The sequence below is a fragment of the Mus musculus genome, chromosome 6 (genome assembly GCF_000001635.26).
Source record: "Mus musculus strain C57BL/6J chromosome 6, GRCm38.p6 C57BL/6J".
Classification (NCBI taxonomy): Eukaryota; Metazoa; Chordata; class Mammalia; order Rodentia; family Muridae; genus Mus; species Mus musculus.
In genome coordinates this window covers 53,271,027-53,297,733 of record NC_000072.6, presented here as the reverse complement: position 1 = coordinate 53,297,733, position 26,707 = coordinate 53,271,027, and the positions used below count along the sequence as shown (strand labels likewise).

The window sequence follows — 26,707 nt, the reverse complement described above, 5'->3', positions numbered from 1 at the left end:
CCAGAAACAAAACAGTGATAAGTATATTCACAAGCAACCATGTGCCCTAATAAGGATTTTAGTTACATATACTTTATATAATTAAAAGCATATACATACATACACTCAAAGGCACACATGAGAGAGGCAAAAGGGAGAGAGAAGTCGAGGTTGTTTTAATCTTTAATATAATGCTTAGCAAAAGATACAGAATAACTGCTCCCTGGCATTGATCACAAATCCCACTGTTAATTATGATGCATGTCTCACTGATGATACAGATATAGAAAAACTACAATGGCCACACCCTAACCACTGCCATTATTAAGATAAAAAAAAAACCCAAATCTCAAAAGCAGGTGGCTCCAGACCAAGAGTAAAGACAGTGCAAGGACACAGCAAGTGCTGAAGTATTTTACTAAGCATCATTAAGAAACCAGACTAAAGTCTACCCCAGTCAATGAATGCATAGCCACAGTCCTTTATCTTCATTCCTCAAAGCAGATGAGTAACTGGCATCCGTAATCTACACTGCTATCCACATACACTCTTCTAACAGTCAGTCACAAAGTAGCCCGAGAGAAGGTTTCCCTAGAAACCAACAAAAACACAGGTCTGTCTGCAACATATGTCTCCTTGCAACTTTTAGAATAGATCCCATGTTTGGAAGTTAATATACATGTATACATTGTTAATCAATTCAGGTACATGTAGCCTGAAGCTAGGGAGTACATAAACACAGAAACCATTAAAGTGCAAAGACAGTGTGGGAAACATTACAGAGTTATTATAAAGACAAAACCAGGGCAATGGCCCAAAACAACGGAAAGATCCATACTGCAGACCATCCAGAGTAAGGCTTATGTTGAGGTGATATGACACTCACAAATCTAAGGTCTTTTCTTATCCTGTTCACCCTTTTAAAACAATGAGCCAACACTGCTCCCCTTGTCAATTTCTCAATTGCTCTGCCAATAAAATGGGGTTGAAGCTATGTGTTCATTAGAGGCGGAATCCTTCCAATGGCTTCAAGACATGTTAGAAAAGCAGGTGACTCAATAGTCATGCATTTGGAAATAGACAGCTCTCTAGGACCTGAAGAGAGAGGGTCATGGTGAAATGACTCCGGAAGTCAGAGATGCAGAGGTTTTCAGCAGCATAAAGTAGCAAGGGGTGGATGGTCTCTTCTCTGCCCCACAGGCAATGCTGCTTGTGGACTCTACAAAACAGATGTGTGAAGAGATGAGGGATTCTGACTTTTAGTCTTTGCATTCTATAGAGAATGCATATACTGAAATAGTATAAAAACACAGGTAGAAAACATACATACATACACATACACACACACACACACACACACACACACACACACACACACACACACGAATGTTCTAGTGTTCATTGAGAAATACTGAGTCTTAAAATATTTTCAAGAGTGACAAATAGGGCGAATGCTTTCAGTCCAGGATGATAATTAACGTCATGCTCTGAGTGACTTTAGTCTAGGCAGTGACACAAACCTTGTTTAATGCTTAGAGGGGAGAAGCTCTAAGGGATCCAGATGTCTCTAATGAAGTAAGATTTTCCCTCGCAAAACGACTACAGGCCAAGTAGTACTGGGGGCAGGAAAGTAAGCTGGTAAAACAAGCAAACTGTGGGGATCTTGACCTTCTCCCCAATAGAGGTTTTCCACGAGGTAACATGTAAATCAGTTCTTAAAGCTAAGGCAGCCAGGAAATATATTGTTCTAGACAGCCATGTTAGGAGCTTGTGTCTGGCCCTTAGAACAATCCCTAAGTTAGTCATTCTGTGACGTTTCCTTTTCATTCCCCGTGTTTCCATTTTAATGTCCTGCATCTGTTTACTAATTTATTTTGTGTGTTCGTGGGCATGCACATGACAGCATCCATGTAGAAGGCAACCTGCAAATCTGCTTCTTCCCTCCTCCGAGACACCCTCTGGGGATCTAACTCAGGAGGTCAGAACTGGTGACAAGCCCCTGGACTGACCAAGCCATCACCACCTCCCCTAATTATGTTTGCTGAAATTTGTTTGGTAAAGTTTAGTGTATCTGGATCCACGGCTTGCTGCCACCAAACTCAGAAAGGCTTCATGACAACCCCTTTCCTTAAGTGGAATCATGGAATCTTAAAGAGAAGTCCTTAGAGAGAAGTCAGAATTGAGGCTCTCGGGTTTCACTGCACATTAGAAACTCTTGAGGGCCTCTAGAAGCACACCGTGGCCCAGCCCCAGTCCTAGTCAACCAAGTAGAGTATTCTAGAGGAAGCCTGTGGATGTTTTCTAAGTGCCACGGGTGGTTTCCTTGGGCTGCCATGGTTAAGAGACATGTATAGACTTTGCATTGTCTAGCATAGTAGTCATGGCTACTTAGTACTTGACATGTGGTTATTCAAGATCAAGATGGCAAAATACATCCTAGATTTCAAAGACCTAATCCCCAAAAACTAGAACAATGTAAACCATCACACTGATGTTTTTATATTGGTTATATGTTGAAATTTGAAATGATAATATTTGGGATAATATTGGGCCACACAGTTATTAAAATGAACTCCTGTTTCTTTTTGATATGGCTTCTCTACACTTCAAATTACACCAGTTGCCTCCTCTCTTGGAATGTACTGGTTTAGCCAATGGTCTAAGATAGCACAAACCTGAATCTGAGCACTTGAGAAACTGAGGCAGAACAATCTGGACTTGGAGGCTAACCTGAGCTTCTCAGTGAGTCCCTGTCTCTAAGTAGAGGGATGCACTGAGGTGTGGGAGTTCAGTAAGTTGGGTGCAACATGGGGACTTTCCAAGTCTCAGGCTTTGCCTGTTGCCATAGAGGCCACGTCACTGTGGAACAACAGATAAAAGCCTTGACTGCCAAATGGTTTTTCTCTAATTTGTTTCACTAATTGTTTCTTCGAAGTTTAGATACAAAGGTGGAGTTATCTATGGGAAAAGGGGCCCTCTCGGTTGTGCATGCTTTTGTGATGTGGTATTGTGGGGGCCACTCCTGAGTGCAAAGCAGTCTGCAGGGATGGATATGAAAAAAGGAAGTCTAGAGAAACATTAACACGAAGTAAATGCAAAGAATGGAGGAAGAGACTTTTTGCCACATTTCAGCAGAGAAATGACCCTGGACGTGGGAGTATAGCTTAGCAGTAAAATGTGCAAGCCTGCCATTCATGGGGCCCTGGAACTAAGAAAAGACCAGACTAGGTTAGACCAAACCAATGGACTAACACTGAAGGTTGTCAGCATCCTGAGAGCTGCTTTTGACTCAACTGGGAACACTGTTGTTTTCCACTCTGAGAAGCCACAATGTTGTCCTTGCAGTGAGGCAGGTCATGTTCCTCCTCGCTTTTATCAAGTCACACCTCAGTACCCTGTGGCTATGGACTTTATCCCCAGTGCCTTCTATCCTCTGAGATGCAAAAGTTGTAACCTGAGCTTTAGCTAAGGCCAGATTTGCTCGGAGAGAAAAATTCAGTTTTGATAAAGTGGCCGTGATCCTACCAAACAAGCCAAATGGAAATTAAATGTCTTTTCTTTTAATAGTCAGCTAATTTAAATTTAAAAAAACAAAGATTTTTGCTGTTATTATTGTCCCTCGTGTTCCCCTTTGGGAAGCTAGCAGAGAGAGAGTTGCATAAAATTAGCCAAAATGTGTTACATCTGGGAAATCATGCCTGCAACATAGGGGCTCCTTGGTGTAATAAAAGAAGGAAAGAGGCCTGGGTGCTGATGTCAAATGCAAAGGGCTGGAAAGGAAAGCCGTGGGTCAAGCCAAATGATACACACAGTACAAGCATTCAAGGTTTCTGTTTAGATACTCTTGTTCCCCCATCCAGTGGCAACAGAGTCTAAATCAGAAAGAAAATGCCCAGGGCTCCGGAGCCCTCGGTGCTACTAAATTATTCCCTGCTAGTTATAAGTCCTCAAGCCTTGCCAATGAAACCCAAAGAGCATGCTTCCAGACAACTCATTTTGCACAGAGTAGTATTTACTCCAAACTCACTCCCACACCAACTCGGAAAACATAACATATTGCAGATGTGTGCCAAGCAAAAGTAAATGAGTGAGAGAGGGCAGAGCACTTGCTCTGCTCGACAGAATGGTGATGAATATAAACTTTAAGCCTTCTCTCTCTTCTCAGAACCTCTCCTTAGAGATGATGCAGACAAGGAAAGAAAGCCCCTGCTTTATGCTGAGACAGACTTGTCAACCATTCTAATTCTGCCCAGTTTGTGTTCTCAAATGAAACTTCAATAATCTGGGTTTTGCGAGACTTAGTGTAAGCATGAAGAAGACGTTAAGGTAAAAAAAAAAAAAGTCAGTTTAAAAGATTTTAGGAAAATCAGCATTACATACATATATTTCATATATATGTGTGTGTGTGTATATATGTATATATATGTATACATATATATGCAAATATAGACTAGAAACTACAGTTGTTTGTTCAAAGCAGTCAAGTTAATTTTTAGAAACCTGTCTTTGAAAGGCTGTCTGTGAAAAGGCTTAATGAGAGAAAGGTTTCTAAAGCCTTGGCCTCTGCTGTATGCATCCATGACAAGAGCATTTAGGCAGCCTGCCTGACAGACAGAGAATCTGAGCTGAAGACAGGGGCCAGGCATTCAGCCCGGGTTTCCTGTCTCTGGCATAGGCCTTGGACAAGCTAAGAGATGTAACCAGGCCTTGGGGTTGACCAAGAGTCTCTCCCTAGCTCCAGCATCTATATACAGCTATCAGTTTCTATCCACCATCAGTCCCTAGGCTGAGTAAGAAAGAGTCCCTTTACTCCCTGAGGAATCAGGTCAAGTCAAATGCCAACATGGTAATTTCCCATTCTTGTTAACTTGGGGGCAGGGATTAGAAATGTGAATCTTCAGAAAATAGAAGAAACCAATTGCAATATTCAAATCCACATCAATGTTTTTATTCCTGACTTCTTTTTTCAGATAAAAAAGTGGGGGTTGGGGGGGGGGAGACTAGGGAGTGAACCTGTAGGAAAAGCCACTTGGCATCCCATGTCACTTTGCAGGCATTCAGAACTTTTTCCCTGAACTCGGAATTCTTTGAAAGTCCCAGAGTCTTCTTTTCAAAAATTTCCCCGGTGTCTTCAGAAGAGTGTAACCACTAATTGGAAGCTCCTAAGGAGCCTTCCCTCTTTCTAAAAATTTTCTTATGTTGAATTGATCATTTGTGATTCCTAACTATAGAAATAATGAATGTTAAAAATACATTAATTGCTGTCTTTTCTTAATTGCTAAATCTAATAATTATTTAGTAAGCACATTAGTCCTTTTTAAAGTACCAAGCTCCCTCCGTAAAGCACGGTGACAAAACAGTACACTTTAGTTGACAAATAGCAGTCGGAAGAGGTTCTTTGTGAAAGTTTATCTTCCAGGCGTATTCAAGGCTGCTGTTCTCTCTGCGCCTCCTTATCGCAATGGTATCATTTTCTTAAACAGAATTTGGAGAAATAGTTCTCAATTTAAATGTTTAAGCACCAATGTATAAAGCCCTTGGTTCATTCCCATAACACACCAACAGTCAAACTGGACAAGATAAGGAATTGACTGAGGTCATTGTCCGGCTCCTCCAAGAAAGCTGCCTCAAAAAAAAAAAAATCCTAAATTTCCTTAGAAATCCAATTTGCAAGCAGCAAAAGCAGTATATAGATGGAAAACACCAGGCTCGATCACATTAATTGTGTGACTAACAGCATTGCTTTGAAGAGGAAAAGAAAAGATGACAGAAATAATAACACCGCTCAAATCCCATTTCCAATCTATCAGTACAACCAGAAGAAAACCAACTGCACAGACACGGTTCACATGCGGAAGGGGCAAGGACCACCAGACTCCTACCAAACAATTCCCAACTTAAGACGAACACTCCAATGGTCTCCGATTTCTAAAAAGAAAGTCATAGGAAGAAATCAGGCGACTGGAAATGTGACATTGGTAAAAGTTGCAGTGGAAGAACTCTGACTTGTTTTGAACATGCAGGCGTGAGAAACTGGCAAGTAGTCCCAGTAAGAATATTTGACAAATGAAAAGCTACACAGGAGAAGTGTCTAACAGACCACCATTTACTCCGCCATTGACTCAAAGGCTGAAACATCAAAGCAAAATAGAAAGAAAGGCACAGCGTCCATATTTTGTAGGAACAATCTAAAAAGCTGACTACTTTTGCCTGACAGGTAATTTATAGAAATCAGTTATTTATATTTTTAAAAAAATATGACTTGCAGATATTATCAGCTGAGCAAATGTATTTACTCTTAGTTGATTTGAAAATAAAAAATTTACACAAAAATGAGGAGTTAAAATATGAAATTCATATAAAAACAATGTAAACAACAGAAAATGAGAAAATGGGTGAGAAGGCAGTGAGTTGTTATCTTAGAGTTTTAAACTCAAGTAAAAACTGCTATTTAATCAATAACATCCTTCTTTAGGGGAGCCTGTATCTAAGTTTGAGTGTGGACATGGTTTTTTGTTTTGTTTTGCCTTTAATCTTTACTGTTTCTTTTGCCTTCTTGCTAAAACTCAAGTACTCCTTAAAGTGACTCAAGAAAGCTTTCTGAAGAGATCTTTACCTGCCACCTTGCTTTCCATTCTTCATAGCTTCCCCACAGCAGCTCACAGCATTGTAAACATAATTTATTTCCGAAATAAAGCTCTCTCTCTCTCTCTCTCTCTCTCTCTCTCACACACACACACACACACACACACACACACACACACACACACACACACATACCTAAACAAAATCCTACTGATCCCAGCAAACTAACAAAACACCACATACAAATATACGTAAGATAAAACTCCATTTCCAAGTCCTGTCTGTGGCAGTATGAGACTCATCTGGACTGCTGTGAGGGCTTTCTCTGCTCCAGAAACATGGGCATGCTCTTACCATAGCTGCAAGAGTCAAGCCGCACGGTGTTGCCTCCTGCAGTCTCCAGATCAGAAATTTCCCTTCTCTCTTGTAACTTCTTTTAACCAGCAAGATCAGAAAGGAAACAAGTTCTTGAGTACTTGATTACTCAGTCTTTTAGACCAGAAGACTGTGGACTAGCTCTTAGTTAAAGAGAGAGCAGGCCTGGCACTTAGCAGTCACTCTGCAGCTCCGACCTATCTTGTGGACTCTGGTACCTTCTCCCCTCCCTCCTTCTTTAAGTTCCTTTTAGTAATGAGACTGATTTTTCCAGTAGCCTTCAACTCCCTAGATTTAACTGACATGGAAAATGTGACTAAAAACTTGTAGAACTGTCTAGCCTCCAATCCCACAAAGAATGAACTTTGTTGTGTTGAAGAACACCTCGCAAGCAGCTACATGCTCAGTTTCTTTCTACTGCTCTGCAGCACAGGACAGCAAATAACAGTGCGCCATCTAGTTAGCAAAGTGCAGTCTCCAGGCGTGAAGGGGGGACACCTTCCAGCCCTGGGAGCTAAGCTTGTCAGGGTTCAGCCACTCTAAAGCTCCAATTGTTTATTTAAATAAAAAAAAATATCGCTACTGGGATAATCCACATCTCATGGATATGGGAAAATTTAGGTTATAATGGCACTACAAACTTTTACATCTAACTTTGATTTACAAGATAAAAGCAAGTTTTAAATTAAAAGGGCTTTCTGTTAACAGAGCTTATTATTCTGAAGACGGGAATGATTTTCTTCGAAAGTTGTCCCTGGGTGCATGCCTATTATCTTTGCTGTTCCCCTTCCACTAATGAGCATTTATCTAAAGAGCCTGTTAATCCTCTGATGTGTGCTTCTGGTCAGAGGTAACAGTTTGAATAAAACCACTAATCACTGATCACTAAATCAGTGATCATTAATCACACTGTCCAGGGCCCGTGACCTGCCCATTTTCCCCTTTAGGTCTCTGCATCACAAACAAGAATTTTAACATTTTCAATGCCCATGCTTCCCATAGGAGACTTATGCCACTTCATCGCTAGATGCCAATAAATAATGCTGCCACAAACTTGAAGAAGGGGTGTCAAGCGATCTCCAGCCACGAGCTCCACAAAGCCTGCTCTATGGCCAGAGTATGTTGGAGAAAGTAGATCTAATTATAACCAAACACGTGTTCTTCAAGAATGCCACCTATTTAGAACATAAAATTTCCTCTACTTAGCTTCCTCCATCTCCAAATCAAAACGCCTTCAAACACCTTGTCCCCCAGCCCAAAGCTTCTGCCTCTGTCTGTTTTTACTGGATTTCTGCTATCATTATTCACTCACGCCCAAAAGTTTTCACTCTTTGTCCCCGAAACAAGTCACACGTGGTGGTGTTTTTGCTGCTGGTGTTCTTTTAAAGAGCAAGTGGGGAAGAACTCAGTTCTCTAAATTGGGCGTTTAACTTCCTCTACAAACATAGAAACTCAAGGATAAGGATAAGAAAGTACCGCGCGCAGCAGCAGCAAAGTGTTGTATGGTACTTTCAGCTCTCAGACACTTCCTTGACTTTGGAAATAAAATGTCAAATCTAGATCCTTTCCCGCTAAACCTGATTTAGTCAGGTCCTTCATCCTTCTCCTAGGCTCGGTTCACGGGGCTCTGGGCTCTTAGCTGTGGCTTATTGCTTTCCTAAGTCACTGCAGGCACAAGCTATTAGCATATAAGGCTTCTAAACCTTTCCAGGGATTTTTCTATCCAGGCTGAACATTCTCGCGTGGGAAAAACGGGCCTGGATAGTGCCTTTCTTAAATAATAGAAAAGGGCAGATTGAGCGTTCATCAGGTACTGAGCTCGCTCAGGCACCAGAAGCTCTTCAGCTCACTCCTGGGACAGCATTCCCCCTGGGGGAAACTGTAAAAGGCGGGGGCAGGCCGAGTGATAACGAGGTGGGCGGGAGAGGGATGGAGGAAGAGGGGTAGGGAAAGAGAGGGCAATAGCTGTGTCCAGAGAACCCGCAATTGCCCCGGGGGATGGGGGCATAGTTGCTTTGACAGCATTCTGAGCCCCCAAACCCTTGAATATCTGAAGCCCTTAATAAAACACTTACTGGCCTGCAGAATGACGTAATGGACCTGTAGCCAGCCTTTATTCTTTGACACATGTCAGGAAGAGGGAAAAATAAAAAACCAAGCAAGCGTTGCTGATACTGACAACGATGTACAAGTAGCCCACTCTAGTTCCCAGCGTTGAACCAGCATCAAGTGGGGGCGGCACTCGTCCAGGGAAAGCTGGAGCTTTTTCTACTAGACACTCCCTGGAAATAAATCTATGACTAGAAAATAAATGAAAAATTAAAGCGGGCTATAGTCCCTCTAAAGTGGCTTAGTGGGGGCGGTGTCTGCTTGTCTCAACCCTTTAAGAACTTTGTGAAAAGTTTAAGCGGTTCGATAAAGAATCTGGCTCAAAGGCAGACTCTGTCGCCCGGTCCTGAGAACCGCCTGGGTGCAGTGCGGCTCGGGCCCCAGCTGTCATTTGGGGCAGCAGCCCGGAAGAAGTAAGAGTGCCAGCGCAAAGGGGACGGAGGCGGGAGGCGGCTGCAGGAGTGAAGGCGAGGGCTGCGGAGCACTCTCGAGCTGGAGCGCCTGGAGCGAAAGTCAAGTCCCCCTCCAAGGCAACCGACCCTCCCGCTGCAGCCGGCGGCCGGTCGCGAGAACTGGCAGCGGCCGCTGGGCACCCGGGAGAGGGAGAACCCCCTGCGAACTCGCTCGGCTGCCCCTAGGTGACCAGGCGACTTTGCCGCAACGGTTGGAAGTTTGCTAACTTTCTCCCGGGGTTCCGCTGCATCACTGAGAAACGGGATGCGAGGAGGCTCCAGGTTCCTGGTCTGTTGCTGCTGCTGCTACCACTGCCGCCTCCGCCGCCGCCACCACCACCGCCGCTTGACCACACTTCAGAAGGGTTCCACACCATGCCGGGGCTCTGGAGGCAAACATACACCCCCGATTCATAACTGTTCCCCGTGTCAGGGAAACTCACGCGCGCTCCCATACACGCACGCACACTGGGTCGGACACGGCGCTGGCTCCACTCAGCATCCCTCCAGTCGCACGGCGCAGCAATCACCAAGAAGCGCTCCGGGACGGACACGGCGTGGGGTCTCTGGGTGACTACAGGACACAGCACAACTCCACAGTCCACCAGCAATTGGGGCCGGACTTCCTTCTGATCCGCCAAAGTGTTTACAAACACAAATCAAGGGGGAAAAAATGCATCGCATCCTTTCTACTCCTTGCCCTGTGACCTGCCCATTGGACTAAGTAACCTCGCGGCTGCAGCGATGAACCAACCCCTGCAAACAAGGACGCTCCGGAGTCGGCTCGCGCGGCAAGTGCAGCGAAAGTGGCTAAATGCAAAAGGCCCAGAAGTGGCCGCGCCGTATTTTTAGGAACTTACCAAACAAGTGTGGAGAAGGCAAGAGCCGAGCCCGGGTGAAGGGACCACGTTGGACTGAGCAAAGATTACAATACATTCTATTTAGAGTGCATTACATCACCCCCCCGGTGACGTCACGTGGGATTCCTGAACTTCTAAATCATTGCGGTCCGTTGGGGAAAAGGAGGGAGAGAGGGGCGGGGCCCGCACGCCGAGGGGGCGGGCCCGGTCTCCGCCCCGCCCAAATCCCGCCCCTCGAGCGGACCCGGGTGCTTGCGGCGGCGTCCGCGATCGCGCAAGCAACAGCTTGCACAGCCCAGCGCCGAGTAACACGGCCCCCCGACATTAGTGGTGTGAGTCAGCTTGGAAACAATCCTGAAGGTTTCAAACAGAGCCACGCAGGAGACACCGGCACGAGCTCTTCTGCAAGAAGTGTCTGTAGGGTCAGAAAGAAGTAAGGTTTGGGGTGTGTGCATGAGGTGGTAAGGATGCTGAAGGAGGTAGAAAGAGACATTTACACTTACAAATGCAGGCCACTTCCTACTTCCCTACCCCAGCCACCGAAGATACCCAGATCCTTTGCCTGTGACAGCCATGACCTCATTGCAGCGTTCTCTGCATGCTGGCTTCTTAGTATCTCCATTTCGCCGCCCCTCTCCTCATCACGCTCAAGGGCATATAACTTCTTGTGCACACTCAGTAGGACTACACACAGCCTTCCCTGGTCTCGCACCTTGCATGTGCTGACCTGTGAGAGAATCTCTCTAAAGGCGAAAGGCGAATCTCAGCCAAGAGCCAAATGATGAGCCGGATTTAGACTCCGCGTCAGCGCCGGAAGGGCCCTGGCCATTGCTTCCAGAGCCTCTGCTACTGGCCCAAGCTCGCCGGCTGGGAAGCAGTCGAGCCAGGGCTAGAATACAGGATCTAGGGCCAGGTCTGCAAAGGGAAAAGAGGACTGACCTTTTTCAGCATGGGCCAGAAGCCACCGCTCTCACCTTCCTCATCCCTGGCAAGGGCTAGATTTCCTTTTGGAAGCTCTCTCTCCCTTTGGGGAGCATTGAAAGCCTGTTCGAAATGACCACTGTCATCCAACAACAGCTCACACTTTGCCAAACACTTGAAGCCACACCATTTTCTTCTTCCTCATATGACTTTGACAGAATAAGGAAAAGCGGGGAGTGTGTTGTAATTATCTCTATTTCACAGCTGAGCTGAGGCAGACAGACTCAGAAGGCTAGGAGCTCTCCTGATCATCAGGGACCACTCTAGCGCATGTCTAACCCCAGATCTCACCTGGGTTCCTTGGTAGAATCAGGCATATTAATTCTTTTCTGATGGCTGACTGGTTAGAACTTCAACTAAGAGCTTGCTGGCTGGGAGTTGGATCTTTGCTTAGGAACAGTTTAGCCCCCATTAACAAACAATAATGGCTCCTGACATTTATGTAACATCTGACATTTATATAGTGCCTCTCATCCCAATGCATCACAGCCTGACTGTGTAGTCTGCCAGAGGATCATGACTAGACTGGCTAGGAATCGTAATGCTTTGCCCAAATTGTCACATTTCTGAGCTGGTTTTGACATACTAAGTGGAAGAGCTTTCTATTTCCTTTCTGGTTTGAAGTGTTTAGCCCCTCCTCCCCCACCACTTGTCTTCAGGGTTCCCTGAAATCACAGGGACTGACAACTCCCTCTTTCCTTGTAGCCTTCCTATAAGTTCTTCTGTGAATTTTCCTCTCCTCTTCTCCATGGGACACTGAAGGAACTGTGAAAGAAGATGCTGGTCCTAACCTGAAACAACAAAACCTTGACTGTGATGGCTCAATTGTCTGGGTTTAGGGAAGGAAACCATGGTTCACTGAACAGCAGCTTCCGTATCCACCTTCCATCTCAATTTCCAGTACAGCCTTGCTCACCCAGAGCAGAGAGCAACCTCCTTCCTCAGAGAAAAAGAAAGTGCCCAAAGGAATTGAGCCAGCTTGAAGCTAAGAGCTGGGGTTTTCCCCCTGGTGGATAAACCAAAGGAATGAAGCGAAGAATTAAGTGGGCAAAGCCAGGGTGATGGTCACAAGATTCACACACCTGCAAGGAGTTAAATGACTCAATTCACAGAATTATCTAAACATAAGAAGCATGAATAAATAAGTTTTCATGAAAGCACTACCCAACTTTCATAATGCAACACTGGGAATATTTACAGTAACTCAAGAATTATATCACTTGCATTAACAAGTGTTCTCGGCCCTGGGAGAGTGCTTTGTAAGCCCCACCTTCTCCCTGTTATTGAAAGTACTGGGACTGAGGCATTCGGTGATGTTAGTAAACTTAAGCCAGATTTTGAAAAAGAGAATTTCCCCCATCATTCTTTCATCTGTAGCATGGGCATATATGGACAGCAAGCAGCCTCTTACCCATCAGACCCCGCCAACGGGCCCCATGTCTGTGCCTCGCTTGCCTGCCTGCCTTGTGCTGGTTCACCCAGTCTCACCCAGGATTTCTCAGAACCAAAGTATCACGGAGGCAACATTGCAAGGGTGTCTCAAGGAGTAACTCAGCAGGTGGCACAGTCTATGGCATTTACACACTGGGATACCAGCACCCAACTAGCCACGCTGTCTCACCTCCAGGTCTCAAGTGGGACATATGGAACCAGGGTCATCTACACCAAAATCAAGCCCAACTGGCTAGGTTACAACCCACCCAGAGGTTGGACCTGTGAGAAAGCAACCAGCATCCACCCGGACAAGTGAAAATGCATAACCCAGAGCCAGAGTACAGATTATTCCTTAGTTGTTGGACCAGGGAGGGAAAAATTTGGGGATCAAAGTCATGGATTTACCAAAGCCTAAACAATTTTTCCAAATCTAACAAACTGGCAGCGTTGCCAGGACACACAGAATGCTAGGCGCGAACAATTCCAAGCAGCTCATCTTGGTAGAAAATGCACATATGCATGCCCACACACGTGCACATGCATGCATGCTTAAAGGCTAGAGGTCAGTATCTTTCACTGACCCTGAAGCCCACTGATTCAGCTAGAGTACTGTGCACTCCAAACGCACTCTGAGGGTCATCCTGTCTATGCATCCCCAGTGCTGGACGCTGCAGATGCAAACTGTGCACATGGATTGCTTTTTAACCTGGGTGCTTGGGTGTTCAGATTCTCACGCTTACACAGCACTACAGCACTTAACCAGCTAAAACATCCCCTGACTCCCTTGGAAGAGATTCTTTGGTCCTGCACTTTGGGTTCAGTTATCTGTCCAAATGACCATGAATGTTGGCAAATCTTCCTGGTCCTGGGGTTTAATAACAATAACAAAGGGCGGGTCTGCAGAGATGGCTCAGTGGTTAGAAGCACTGGCTGCTCTTCTGGAGGACTTCGGTTTGATTCCCAGCACCATGAGGTGGCTCACAACTGTCTGTAACTCTAAGGGATTCGGTGCTCTACTTTGGGCTCTATGGACATTAGGCACACAAGTGGTGCAAATGGACAGACATAGAGACAAAATACTGATACACGTAATTTAAAATGTAAAGACCAATAACAAGGGTCTCTTCCCTTGCATCTAGGCTCCTCAGACTTTGGTAACTAAGCAGGAAGCAGTGGGAGAGCATGGTAAAGGTAGCATCTTGGTTCTGACCCTACCAAGGGTTTCAGCTCAAAGGAGTCTACATTTGTGACTCTTCATGCAAATGTCTAGGGACCTCCACATTGAATGATGCTGCTTTAGTGGATTCTTACATGGTGAATAATAGGGAGAACATTGATGTGGGTCTGCTTGCAACAGAGTTTTCCTCTTCATCGCAGCCTTTCTAAAGTTTTGGCTGTTGTCTTTAGTTTCTTTTATTTTTGCGACACTAAAATCAAGATCCAGGGCTCTTGTGGTCCACACTACTATCCTGGCACCTACTATAAAGACTGTAGCTCACTTCATCTCAGTGCATACACTTTTCTAGGAGGGCTTTGAGGCTTCATCGGAGATGCTTTAGTTGGTGGTGCTGCTGCTGGAGATGGAAGACTTGATGGTGCACAGGCTTCTCTTAGTTCAACTAGCAATGGTAGGAGAAAGGATGCTGCTGGATTCAACTGGGAAGTTATCCCTCATCTATGGCTCCACTTGGCAAGACTGTATCTCTCCTAAAATGGGTGTCATAGGCATCTTTACTATCTCTCTTGGTAACAAAGATTCCCGACTGACAAACTGAAAAATGCATGGTTCCCAAAGGCTCAAGTAAGGTTGACTTCATCCATGGCTTAATCAACACATGGATTCATAATTTGTAATATAGGGTTTTTCCTAGCTTCTTGAGAGCTGTAGAAATACATACAATATATTTTGGTCATATTCATACCCACTGTTCCTTCCAACTCCTCCCAGATACACTCTGTACCCCCAACCCCCAATCCTTGTGTGTGTCCCCTTTTTCTAGTCCACTGAGTCCAATTTGTACTGCTCAGACACTCATAGGTGTGGAACATTCATTGGATCTTGTTTGACCTACCAGAGGGCACTGTTGAAGAAAACCAACTTCCTTTCCCCTAGCCATCAGCTGCCAATAATTCCTCAACTAAGCATGGGGGATCATGAACCCCTTTATCCTCGATGCTAGAAGGTTGAATGCCTTGATTTTTGGCATCTTGGCCAGGCAACTGCAGCTGCCATAATTTCACATATGTAATTTTGTCATGCCCAGAAGATACTGTTTTGTTCTGGTCCTCTCTTCCCTCCCCCTCCCTCTCCCTCTCCCTCTTCCTTCCTCTCTCCATTCCTCTATTCCCCTCCCTCCCTCCTTTCCCCCTCTCCTTCTCTTTGGTGTTCTCTGAACCTTGGGAAGAGGGGTGTGACACAGATGCCCCCATTTATTTATGAGCACTCCAAAGACACTTGTTCTCTGCACTTTAACCAGTCCTAGGGTTCCTGTATTAACCACCATCCACTGCACAAAGAAACTTCTCTAATGAGGTCTGAGAGTGGCACTAATCTGTAGGTACGGAAATAGGGATTCAGAGGGAAATCTGAGTCTATGTCCATTAGCAAAATTGCAGTCATAGATTCATCCCTGTGAGGCTGTGAGCTTCAAGCCGTGACTCCTTGGCTAGATTAAAAGTATCAGGCCTCATCTCTGGGCAGAGCCATAAAACACATCAGAATGTAATTGGTTATCCCACTTGTGACATAGTTGCACCTATAGTTTTGTTTTTAATATATTCTTAATTGAAATAGAATATATCACTTTCCCCCATGCCTTTCCTCCATTCAGTCCTTCCCCAGTGCCTTCCTTCCAACCCTTCCACCCTCAAGTTAATGGCATTTTTTACACATAATATATATATATATATATACCTATATATGTATGTGTGTATATATGTTATATATATATATATATCTGCTGGAAGAAGATTCCCAGGGATGAGCCCCTTATTGGTTCTCCAAAGCAGAGCAGCAACCTCTAAACAAACAAACAAAAGGGACTCCTAGAAATGTATATATTCTGTAGATCTCAGGCTTCACAGCCAGGCAGCACTGTTGCTGACATTTCCCTCCAGCAGCCTGCATACACCTGGGACTTTGAGAGCTGGCTAGAGGGAAAGAAGCTTCCTACCAGTGCCAACTTGAGTTCTCCACATCCTGCTAGCAGAGTACGCAGTGTCCTCAACAATAGGGGTTTATAGTCACACACTGGAGGGCAATCAAGAGCATTGAGAAGAGCTGGTACTGTTCTGGAAATCTTCTGAGCTGACAACCTGAGAGACAGTATCCCACACATAGCACTGGGCCTTTTACTTGGCAATCGATGGCTTTGTGGATGAATGTAAACTCCTGTATAGGATAAGTCCTATTAAACACTTTTATGTGAACACATACACACAGAGCGGTACATGGGCACACACATGCGCACAAACACACAGGCACACACATGCACACACATACATACACACACACATACACAGACATACACACATGGATACACATATACACAAGTACATGCATGCACACACACATACAGAGCACATACATGAATGCACACATGCACACACACACACATAGCACACACAGGCACACATACACGATTTAATGGGTGCCACTTGAAACTAAGAGGTTGGGCCTAGTTGTAGGAAATAGGTCACTAGGAGCATTCCCTGAAAGGAAGCAGTTTATCCTTAGTGTTCTCTCTCTCTCTCTCTCTCTCTCTCTCTCTCTCTCTCTCTCTCTCTCTCTCTCTCTTTCTCCTCTTTTGTCTCTCCCTCTCTCTGCCCCCTCTCTCCTTAAAGACTGCCACAAGGTGGGCAGCTTTTCCTCCTCTGTGTTGTTTTCGCTGGCAGAGGCATGCCCTGGAAGACCTGAATTCTCAGTTGCATTGTCTCTGACTCCTGTCTGCCACAGATGAACAGCCTCTGCCTCGTGCTCCCACCACTGTGATGTCCTGCTTACCTGAGACTCAAAACAGTAAACCCATCTGACCTTGAGTGGAAGCCTGTGAAACTGTAACCCAAAAAGAAGGTTTTGTCCTCTGTTGTCTGTGTCAAGTATCCGGCCATTGTACCAGATGGAAAAATGCAATTAACATTGACAATAACACTCCACCTTAGTTGCCTAAGATTTATTAAGTACTTACTATTTGCTGAGTCCTGGCCTGAGTCCTGAGATCTGGGTGAGTGGAGAGAGGCACCTTGTCCCTGGTACCTGCCTTGGAGCCTGACTGAAGACTGACGTCAGGTTGAGGACTCCAGAAGCAGGAGAGCAGAGAACTCGCCAGAAATGAGGAGTGAGTGGGGAACACGTATCAGCCTCCCTCTAAATTCTGCTTGGCTGACCAAGAGCCATCCACACGGGGCTGTCTTCACGGGTTGCCAATGTCTGAGTCTCACGGGGCCTTGTGTTCATTCTTACACTCGACTTAAGGCTCTGTTGTGGCCATCTTGGAATCTCAACATTCTTATCTTTATTTTTAGCTCGAGCTTTGTCCCCTGAGCCTGGTGGGACATGGAACACATGTGCGACTAGAAGAGGTCCATGCCTGTTAGTGTCTGCCATTCCTGTGTGTGTATGTGTGTGCCATGTTCATTACCCCAAATGGATACAAAATGTCAGGGACGCCGGATGCTCAGGAGTTCCACCATGGTCTTAGCAAGTGCTCAGTGAGCTCCTGACCCGCAGAGCTGAATGGGAAAGTCATGAGGTGGTGTCCTGATGACACCAAGAACCAAGACAAAGGCTGAAGCTCACCTCGCTTGTACTGGGGCTCTGTGCTAGGCAACTGGGTGCACTGCACCATGACACAGAAAGAGAAATTAGGGCCGCTCGTAATTCCTTTCCCCTGTGGTCTTTTCTTGCCCATGAGTGGACAAGGCAGGGATGAGCAGAACCTGAGCCAGAAAAAAAAAAAAAAAAAAAAACAAAGGTTGCCTTCATTTTGTAGAACATTTCCACTGTTCTCAAATCAGAGTATGCATGCCACAGTCATGCAATGCTAAGTGCTAGATTTAAGTGACTTTGCATACAAATCAGCTAATCTCATAGTTACTAATAATATTAAAACTGCTACTGCAGTGAGTATAGTGGTGAAGAGCAAAATTAGGGCTAGAGATTTAACATCCTTTCATTTTGTTACCTTGAATGACACCGCAGCAAGTGAAAGTGCTATGGAAATGGCTCTGGAAAAGAGAAACAAATTTTCTGTGTCATAGTTTTGGTGGATTTTTAGAAGGGACCCTGCACCTTCAGTTAATGTGGGGTCCACAAAGCGTGTGGCACAGTGTCTTAGTTGCTGTTCTATTGCTGTGAAGAGACACCATGACCACAGCAAGTCTCATAGGGAAAACTTTTAATTGGCACTTGCTTACAGTCCCATTGTCAGCATGGTGGAACTCCGGGGGCCATGCAGGCAGACATGGGGCTGGGAAATAGCCTGAAGTTTTACATCAGGGTTCATGGGAAGCAGGAAGAGAATGTGAGCCACAGGACCTGGCTTGGACTTTTGAAACCTCAAAGTCCCCATCCCCACCCCTTGACACACTTTCTCCAACATGGCCCCATATCCTAATAGTGCTACTCTCTGGTGACCCAGAATTTAAATCCATGAACCTATGGGCGCCATTCTTATGCAAACCAGTACACATGGCCTGATTTTAACCTATGTTGCCCTGACTGTAACGTATGTTGCCCTGACTGGAATCTACGTTGCTCTGTTCTTTACATGTCCCTGGACTCCAGAGTCTTTATCTATAACATCAGCATGCACCTTTGTAAGCTATTGTAAGGCCCTATATTTGCATCAATATATTTAAAACAATGTGTGTCACATGGTAATCAATGGAAAAAGTATTCGGTACTGTGGTAACTAGTTTTATGTCAACCTTACACAGACTGGAGTCATCTGTGAGGAGGAAACCGCCATTGAGAAAATGTCTCCCTAAGAACAGGCTGTAGGCAAGCCTGTAGATCATTTTCTTAAGTAGCAATTGATCAGAAAGGGCCCAGATCATGGTGGATGGTACCACCCCAGACTGGTGATCCTGGATTTTATAATAAAGCAGGCTGAGCCAGCAAGAATCCCCTATGGCCTCTGCACCAGCTTTTGCCTCCAGGTTCCTGCATTGACTTCCTGCCCTGATTTCCCTCTGCAATCTGGAAGCACACTTGGAATAAAACCTTTCTTTCTTCCCCAAGTTTCTTTGGGTCATGCATTTCATCACAGCAATAGTAACTGTAACTAAGACTATTATGCCTTCCAAAGTGTTGGGAGAATTTAATGAATGAATTTGTGCTTAGTGCTTAGCATGCTACCTACCTGGCTTTTAGACTGTGCTCAGTGAGTCTTGGCTATGTGGCGCTTTAAGTAGAATGCACTACTAAAGCTCCATAGATTCAAATGATAGAATCAATCCATTTAGACCTCACATTCAAAGTCTTAGTATGATCCACTTGTGTTGGAAAGAGCAGTTGCCTTCAGAACACTAATCTTCACTTAGTCTGTGGACTCCACAGTAGCTTCCTCTAGGCTGATGATCCAGCTAATTCCATCAAATGGACCCTTCCAGTCTTGAAGGAGAAATGCAGTTTACACATTTATAAATGTGTAACTATTAATTCTTGTGTCAGAACTCCAAGAAGCACTTCTGGAATCTTAAGGAGAACTTAAAGACTGCACCCTCTTTCATTAGTGCCCAGGGTGCATGCCAACTCCAAAATATCGATTTGCAAGGGAGTAGGCCACTTGGTTCAACCTCCTGGGTCCCAGACAGAAGGCCATCTGAAGATGATGGCCTGAACTATTCATTTAGAATTGTTACATCTGTCACCTTATAAAACGTAACGTTTGCCCCTGAACCTGGCGGGAAACCAAATGCCTCACTCTCCCAAAGAGGATTAGAGAGTTAACATCCCTGTAAAGGGTACCTGACCTTAAGGGGCTTCTCCTTCTTTTTCTAAGAGAGAGCTGATTAAAGGGAAAACTACTCAATCTTCCACCGCCTCTGCTTTGAGATTAAGTGAAAGAGATTGACACCTGCTCTGAATGATGACCCCCCCCCCCGATGCACAGTGCTGTGTCAGCACACTCCAAAACTCCTAGTCATTTCCCCAAGATCGATGGTAAGTGGAAAGTAACGGTTTAACAATAATTAAGAATGTTTTATATATAGGGAGGTTCATTTAGACTAAAGCATTATTGATGTCCCATAAATTAATACGGAGCACCATCTCCCATGAACTGATCTTTCGTGTGCCACCTCTCTTTATGTAGTTAACCACATGTTTAACTCATGTACTGCTGATGTGGAAGGTTAGCTCATCTCTTTAGGGTCGTTTATAAGTACCTGATTTCAACGATCCTTGAGAATTTCAATAGCTTTTAAACCTAATGGATGCACCGTGCCTCTTCATCCTTACTAGACACAGAATATTTAAAAGCAGGCACATTACCCTAAACCTCCTTTGAGTCCTGGCTATTACTCAGGGGGAGACGGGAAATATAGAGTCCTCCTCCCAATGTCCTCCTCAACCCTGCTCTTAGAACCTTCCCTCCACAGCCTTCACAACAGTGGCCTCACTTGTCACAGAGACTGCAGTGTAAACGAGATGCATACAAGGTTGCTGTGCAGCTTAGCAAACCATCTATTTTCTGAACTGCTGTGGCCATTTAATGCTATGCCGAAGTCTGGGTGGGAGGAAATCGCAGTGGTATTTATGACAACAGCTCTGGGCTATACCTGTGGACTACATTTTCTCTCCTTTAATCCCAAGAACTCTTGGTGAAAGGCGGCATCTTCCTCATTTGATTGATATCAGAACTCAGAGAAGCTAAGCCACTTGATGGGAAGTGTCACAGAGCTGCGAAGTAAGGCAGCTGTGTGCCAAACCTCGTTCTGATTCCAGAGTTCTCATTGTCCGTCCGCGTGCTGTGAGCCTCATTCAAGGCACTCCACCTTGCTGCTGTCCCTCCTGCAGAGTGCCATTTCTTTCATCGGCATGAGTATACTCAAAGGTGGGAAGATATGGAATTTCTTATCAATTTTCCAACATCTGTTTCCCTTCATAGGTTGATTTCTGAATTCATTCGGGGAGGAGCAGACCCCATCCCACAGAGGAAGATCTGGACCATTCTAGGGGACTTACACACATCACTACCTACTGGCATTAGGGACGGTGATCTACTTAAGTAGGATGGTCAAGTTTCTGACCTCTTCAGGGTCCACAGAGAGGACAAAAGGCAGAGGAGGTGAAGTGCTTGGGGTGGAGACTGAAAGGACAGACAGACACAGCACTGTACTCATCCCCGGAAAGCTGGAACCTGAGGACCCCATTTCTCTCCCTTATGGTAATAGACACTCATCAGAGCTGCGCAAGTATGAGGTTATTTACATAAGGGCTGAGGAAATGCATGGCCCTCTTCCTCTCTGTGCTGGCTAGTTAATCTCAATTTGACACATCTACACTCATTTGGGAAGAGTAAGCCTCGATTGAGGAACTGTCTCCAACAAACTGACCTGGGGGGGGCGTGTCTATAGGGCATTTTCCTAATTGCTAATTGATGTGAGAGACTCAGCCCTCTGTGAGTAGTGCCATCTCTAAGCAGTTGGGTTAGGACAGCACAAAAAAGGTAGCTGAGCAAGCCAGAGCAAGCCAGTAAGTAGCACTCCTGCATGGTCTCTTCCTCTTGAGTTCTTACCATATTTCCCTCATGATGGTCTATAAAGTGTAAAATGAAATAAACCCTTTCCTTTCCAAGTTGCTTTTGGTCATGGTGTTTATCACAACAACAGAAAGCAAGCTAGAATACATTCTATTAGCCATAGGGCCCTTTATGGTCCCTTTTATTCTTTGATGGAATATTTCTATTGCTTATACAGATTATTACACAAATGTGTGCTTATGGGACCTCAATCAACAAATAAATAGAACAGAAAGTTAATTTCTCCTTATAGCCCCATATAGAACTACTATTAGCAGGTTGAGGAATATTCTCCCTGCAATAACACTGCACATATAAGTACACACTACACATGTGTGATTAAGCGACATATTCTCTTCTCAAAGTGCCCTTTCCATTCTGCATTTTATTGTGGACATCTGCACGCAGAATACAATAATGTGACATCATACTTTCTCACGATTATATAAGTTTTCATTGTTTGGGTGTAACTAGTTCATTATTATGAATATTCATGTGATTTCCATTTTTGCTACTATAATTAGTGTCACAATGGACAACTGTTCACGGGCTTGTACATGAGAAGTGTGACTACTTTTCTCAGAAATGGTGTTAGAGCAGGACCACTGGCACAGACTGCTTTCAGCTTCAGAGGGCTCGGCAGCATTTTCCTGGGCTAAGGATGACGAAGAAGCAATATTCACTCGGTAAAAGCCAAAACTGCTATCCTGATATTTTCTGGGTTAGTAAATCATTGCTCCCAGGAGACATTATGATCACAAGCACATCGGCCCCTCCTCTGCAGTGCTGGCACTAAGCAGGGGTGGTCCACAGGCCAATTACTTAAATGCATTTGTACTTAACAATATTGTTTAACTTACAGTGGGTTGCTGGGATAGACCCTTATCCTGACTCAAGGAATGCCTGTGTCTTGGATGTTCTGCTTGACTTCCTTCCTGAGTGACAGACCGAACTGACTCCCACTCTGCACAGAGTGGAATCCTGCTGGCCACACCCTCTTTCCAACTAGGGGCACCATCAATCAGTCAGGTTGCTAACATAATGTCTACTTGGTGTGACATGTCCCTTCTTACTGGTTGCTAGCCGCAAAGAGCATCTTTTCATGCACATCTCCGTTCCGTTGCCTTCTCTGTTTTCTTCTTTTGTGGGTTTACTTTGTAAGTATCCTTCCGACATTAGTGTGAAGCTTTTGTTTTCTATCACGTATTCATTTTATTACTTTTCCCAGTGTACCTTCTAACTTGTCTGGCCTCCCCATCCTTCTGCTCTAAGGTTTGCACCTACAAAATGGTACCAGAGAAGGTGTGTATGACAGAAAGACGAAAGACTTTCTGATTAAGTGTGTGATCTTACCAAGAAGAATAGTCACATGACTTTAAGTTCAAGAGAAAATGTTTCAATAATAGGTAATAATAATAATAATAATAATAATAATAATAATAATAATAATGATAAAGCTTATACAGTGACAAGTCCAGGGTTTAGGTAAGATAGAGTAATATATATTTCCACGTTGACTATGAAAAGTGCAGTGAATGACTTTTAAACTGGAAGTTCATGATGACCCCATGAGTTAAGATAAAAAAAAAAAGTTTTGTTGTTAGAGCTGAAGAGATGGCTCAGTAGTTAAGAGCACTCGCTGCTCTTGCAAAAAACCCAGTTTCAGTTCCCAGTACCCACACATCAGTTCACAACCTTCTGTCTCCATTTCCAGGTCACCTAATGTCCTCTCCTTGACTTTATGGGCACCAGGCACATAGACTTATATACACATGTAGGCAAACACTCATAAGATAAACCTTCATAACAACAACAACAACAACAAAGTTTCGTGTTTAGAAAGTGATTCGTCATCCCAACACAAGAAGCTTCACTGTTGGATCAGCCAGAGGCACCTGTTAGACTGGCAGCCATGTTTGAGCTCAGCTTGCACTCTGATTTCTTCCTCAGGCAAAAAGGCTCCTGTAGTTCTGGAAATATTCCATGGGTGCTCTTCCCTCACCACTCAGAGATCTATGCCCAGAACCAGGTATAAGAAGAAAGCAATAAGACCTAGATTTGATTTAAATGTGCAGCAAAGGAGAAAATGGCGGCCCTGTTGGAGGCATAGGGCTTAGAGCTTCACCTGGGACTCTTTCCTCACGTTCCAGGAGTTCACACCTCAGTCCAAAGGGGGAAAGAAGAGAGTTATTTTTACATGGGTACAGATTTCCTGCTTGGGATGATAGAAACAAACAACCTGAGAACCTAATACTGGTGATGGCGAGATAAAATAGTGGATGGATTTAATATAACTGAACTGTACACTAAAAATAGTTAAGTTTCTAAACTGTATTATGTATATTTTGCTACAGTAGGAGAGAGAGAGAGAGAGAGAGAGAGAGAGAGAGAGAGAGAGAGAGAGAATCCTGTTCCCACCTTTCCTTGGCTCTGGAGATGGGTTCTACACAAATACACACACACACACACACACACATTTCAGCTCACTCATCTGTGGTGAGGAAGAAGGGAAGAGGTGATATGGTCTGGATGCCCCAGTGATTGGGGCAGCCTAGTGTGGCAGTGGTCTATGAGTGTGAATTCTGTAACTCAGGATTTGTGTGTAGACTAGGCTTCTGGTTGTAGAATTCAACCTACGAACCATTAACACAGATTACACTTATGAGAGGATATTTTTTAAAATATGTTTGAAATCTCTGTAAAATATCAATCTGAAAAGGTATCCGTGATTTAGTGCCCCAAATAAAGTGGCAAAGAGGGAGCTGTAACGTGTGAGTTCTCCTGGAGGCAACCCCTCCATGCTCTACTCTGGAAGGAGAACAGGCAGGCACTCAGACTGCTCCAGACAGAAGGTGCTGGGTGGATGGAACGCTCATCTCTTTCTCTTCTTATATAGCCCCACCCAGTCTCTATTTTAGTTTCCTCAAACAGATCCTTCTAAAACAGAGCTGCTGTCACTCACTCCATTGTCAAGGGGTGAACTGCCTTCTCGGAGACAAGCTCCACTCTATAAATCATCTCCTGTTTGCACCACCGAGGGATGCTACACGTGGGACCCAAACCAAAGCACTGGCCAGCTCCCCACCCATCCACATCAGCATTTCACTTCTATGTTTCCAACTTATTACTCTGCTGCGTTAGAATCAAGTCTTCTTGAGAAATTAGTCTTCATGTATCACTTGACACCCCCCAACCCATTGCCACAATAAGAAGACTTTAAAAAATATTTACTCTGTAAAATCTGTGGCATTTAAATTTTTTTATAAAATGATATGTATCCAACAAGACCATAAGCTTTTTTTCCCCTATGCCTTGCTATTCAAAGCTTGGTTAAATAAATAAAGACTAAACAGCCCAGAATATAGAAACAAATGGAGAGAGAGACAGAGACAAAGAGAGAGAGAGACAGAGACAGAGAGAGACAGAGAGAGACACAGAGAGAGACAGAGACAGAGAGAGAGACAGAGAGAGAGAGAGACAGAGAGAGAGACAGAGAGACAGAGAGAGAGAGAGATTTTAAGACGAGGACAAAGAACCCAGAACTGATGATTTCATTCCTAAAAACTCACCTGCAATTCCTTAGCTTGCCAAGATAAAAAAATATTAATAGCATCTAAGAGTTACAGTCCTGTTTTTAAAATAAAAAATTGCAATTAAAATGATTAAACTAAGTAAAACAGACATAGGAAACATACAGAAAAAAATATATTTCCTGTGCGCTAAGCCTCTGATCCCATTAAGCGCTTAAATAATATCTTCCTGACATCATGACTATATAAATAACATGTTACCTTCACATTTATGACACCAAGAGATTGTATTACTAGTTTATGAAACAATATGTTTAATTTGCAATTTTTAAATGACACTAATAGAGTTTAGCGTATGTTATAGAATTAAATGCGTATGTCATACCAGGCAGTCTTATATTTCATTATAAACATCCTAACCAGGTACAATAACACACCTAAAACATAAAGCAAGATAGTGCATATTATAACAATAAAATCATATGTGCTCTGTACCCAGAAGGAAAGGGAAATGTAAAGAAATTACCACCCACATTCTTCTCATGCGAACTTTATCTCTTGGGCACAGTGCCATATAACTATAAACTTTTATATTTTTATGAAAAAAAAAAGATAAGTGTAGTATCATGCTTGCTGCCATCTGATGCCCAAACCCCATATCTACAGTCCATCACGAGAACACGACAGTGTGTGGCTGCAGAGGAAGAGAAGCCCATTGTCATGCTCCTTTGAGAAGCTTTCCGGGTCTGGAGGGTGTTTGGCAATCCTGCTGTTTCTAGGTTATTTGTGGAATTGCCAGTCTAATTGAGCTGATGATGGCCTGTGTCTGCATTGCACTTCTGACTTAGATTGTTATTTCTGCAGTTGGCACCAATTTGTGCTATGTGGCAAGGGGATGGCAAGTATTCAGCAAGCCTAAATTCCAGGGTCCAGCCCACCCTATCTTTTCCTTTGCCAATCTGATTTCTGAGGAATTTGCCTAGAGTTGTTGCAAGGGAGAAAAGAAATAAAAAAACCAGGGGAAGGAATTCTCCCCCGCCCCCACTTTGCAAACCATTTCACAGAATACCTTCCTTGGGTTGAGATTCTCAGCCCTACTAAGGTAAACAGGTTTTGTACCTTTATTAAAGAGAAGGCCTCTTTAGGATGTTCTCTGTAATTGGAGCATATCCCGCTGCATGTAAAACACAATGTAAGCCAACCTGTTGCAACGTGGAGAAGAGTACAAGTCAGATATTTGCTACTCAACCTAGCCTGTCAGAAAAAGAAAGGGGGGAGGGGAACTTGGGTTAACACCAGCCTTGTCCTGACATGCACCAAGATTGTAGCGAAGGGAAATTGAAAACAGAAACATCAGGAAGGCAGAGAGGAGGCAGGGCCTCTCTCTTCCTTAGCTTTGTTCCTAACAAATGTTCATCATCACCCACTCTAAATCATGTCAGTGGATAGAAGACTGTATAAAGGGTAAGTTCATATTGCATAGCCAGGACAGAAGGAAACTGCCCTTGATCAATAATGGAAGCAGCTCTCTCTAGCATAGTCATGGGCCTACTGCCTCTTAGCTGAACACCCTATGCTAGCCCATGGTCAAATTCTGAGAGAGCTTCATGTTTAAATGAAGACCCTAGCCTAGACCCTTTCCCAAGAAAAATATAGAT

At 44.2% G+C, this 26,707-nt stretch overlaps 1 protein-coding gene across 4 annotated transcripts in view; it reads right to left on the bottom strand.

Annotated features, from left to right (window-relative positions):
• Creb5 (cAMP responsive element binding protein 5) overlaps positions 1-10,508 on the bottom strand; it is a 413,139-nt gene extending 402,631 nt beyond the window's left edge. Inside the window, exon 1 of one of the 4 annotated variants that reach the window (XM_017321523.2) lies at positions 10,361-10,508. Coding sequence is in view for 1 of the 4 variants with exons in the window: in XM_017321521.2 (XP_017177010.1) it covers positions 6,919-6,921 (3 nt within the window). In the remaining 3 variants the exon portion in view is untranslated. The other 3 variants (NM_001327821.1, XM_017321522.2, XM_017321521.2) reach the window with 3 other exon arrangements.
• Positions 10,509-26,707: the final 16,199 nt, after the last annotated feature.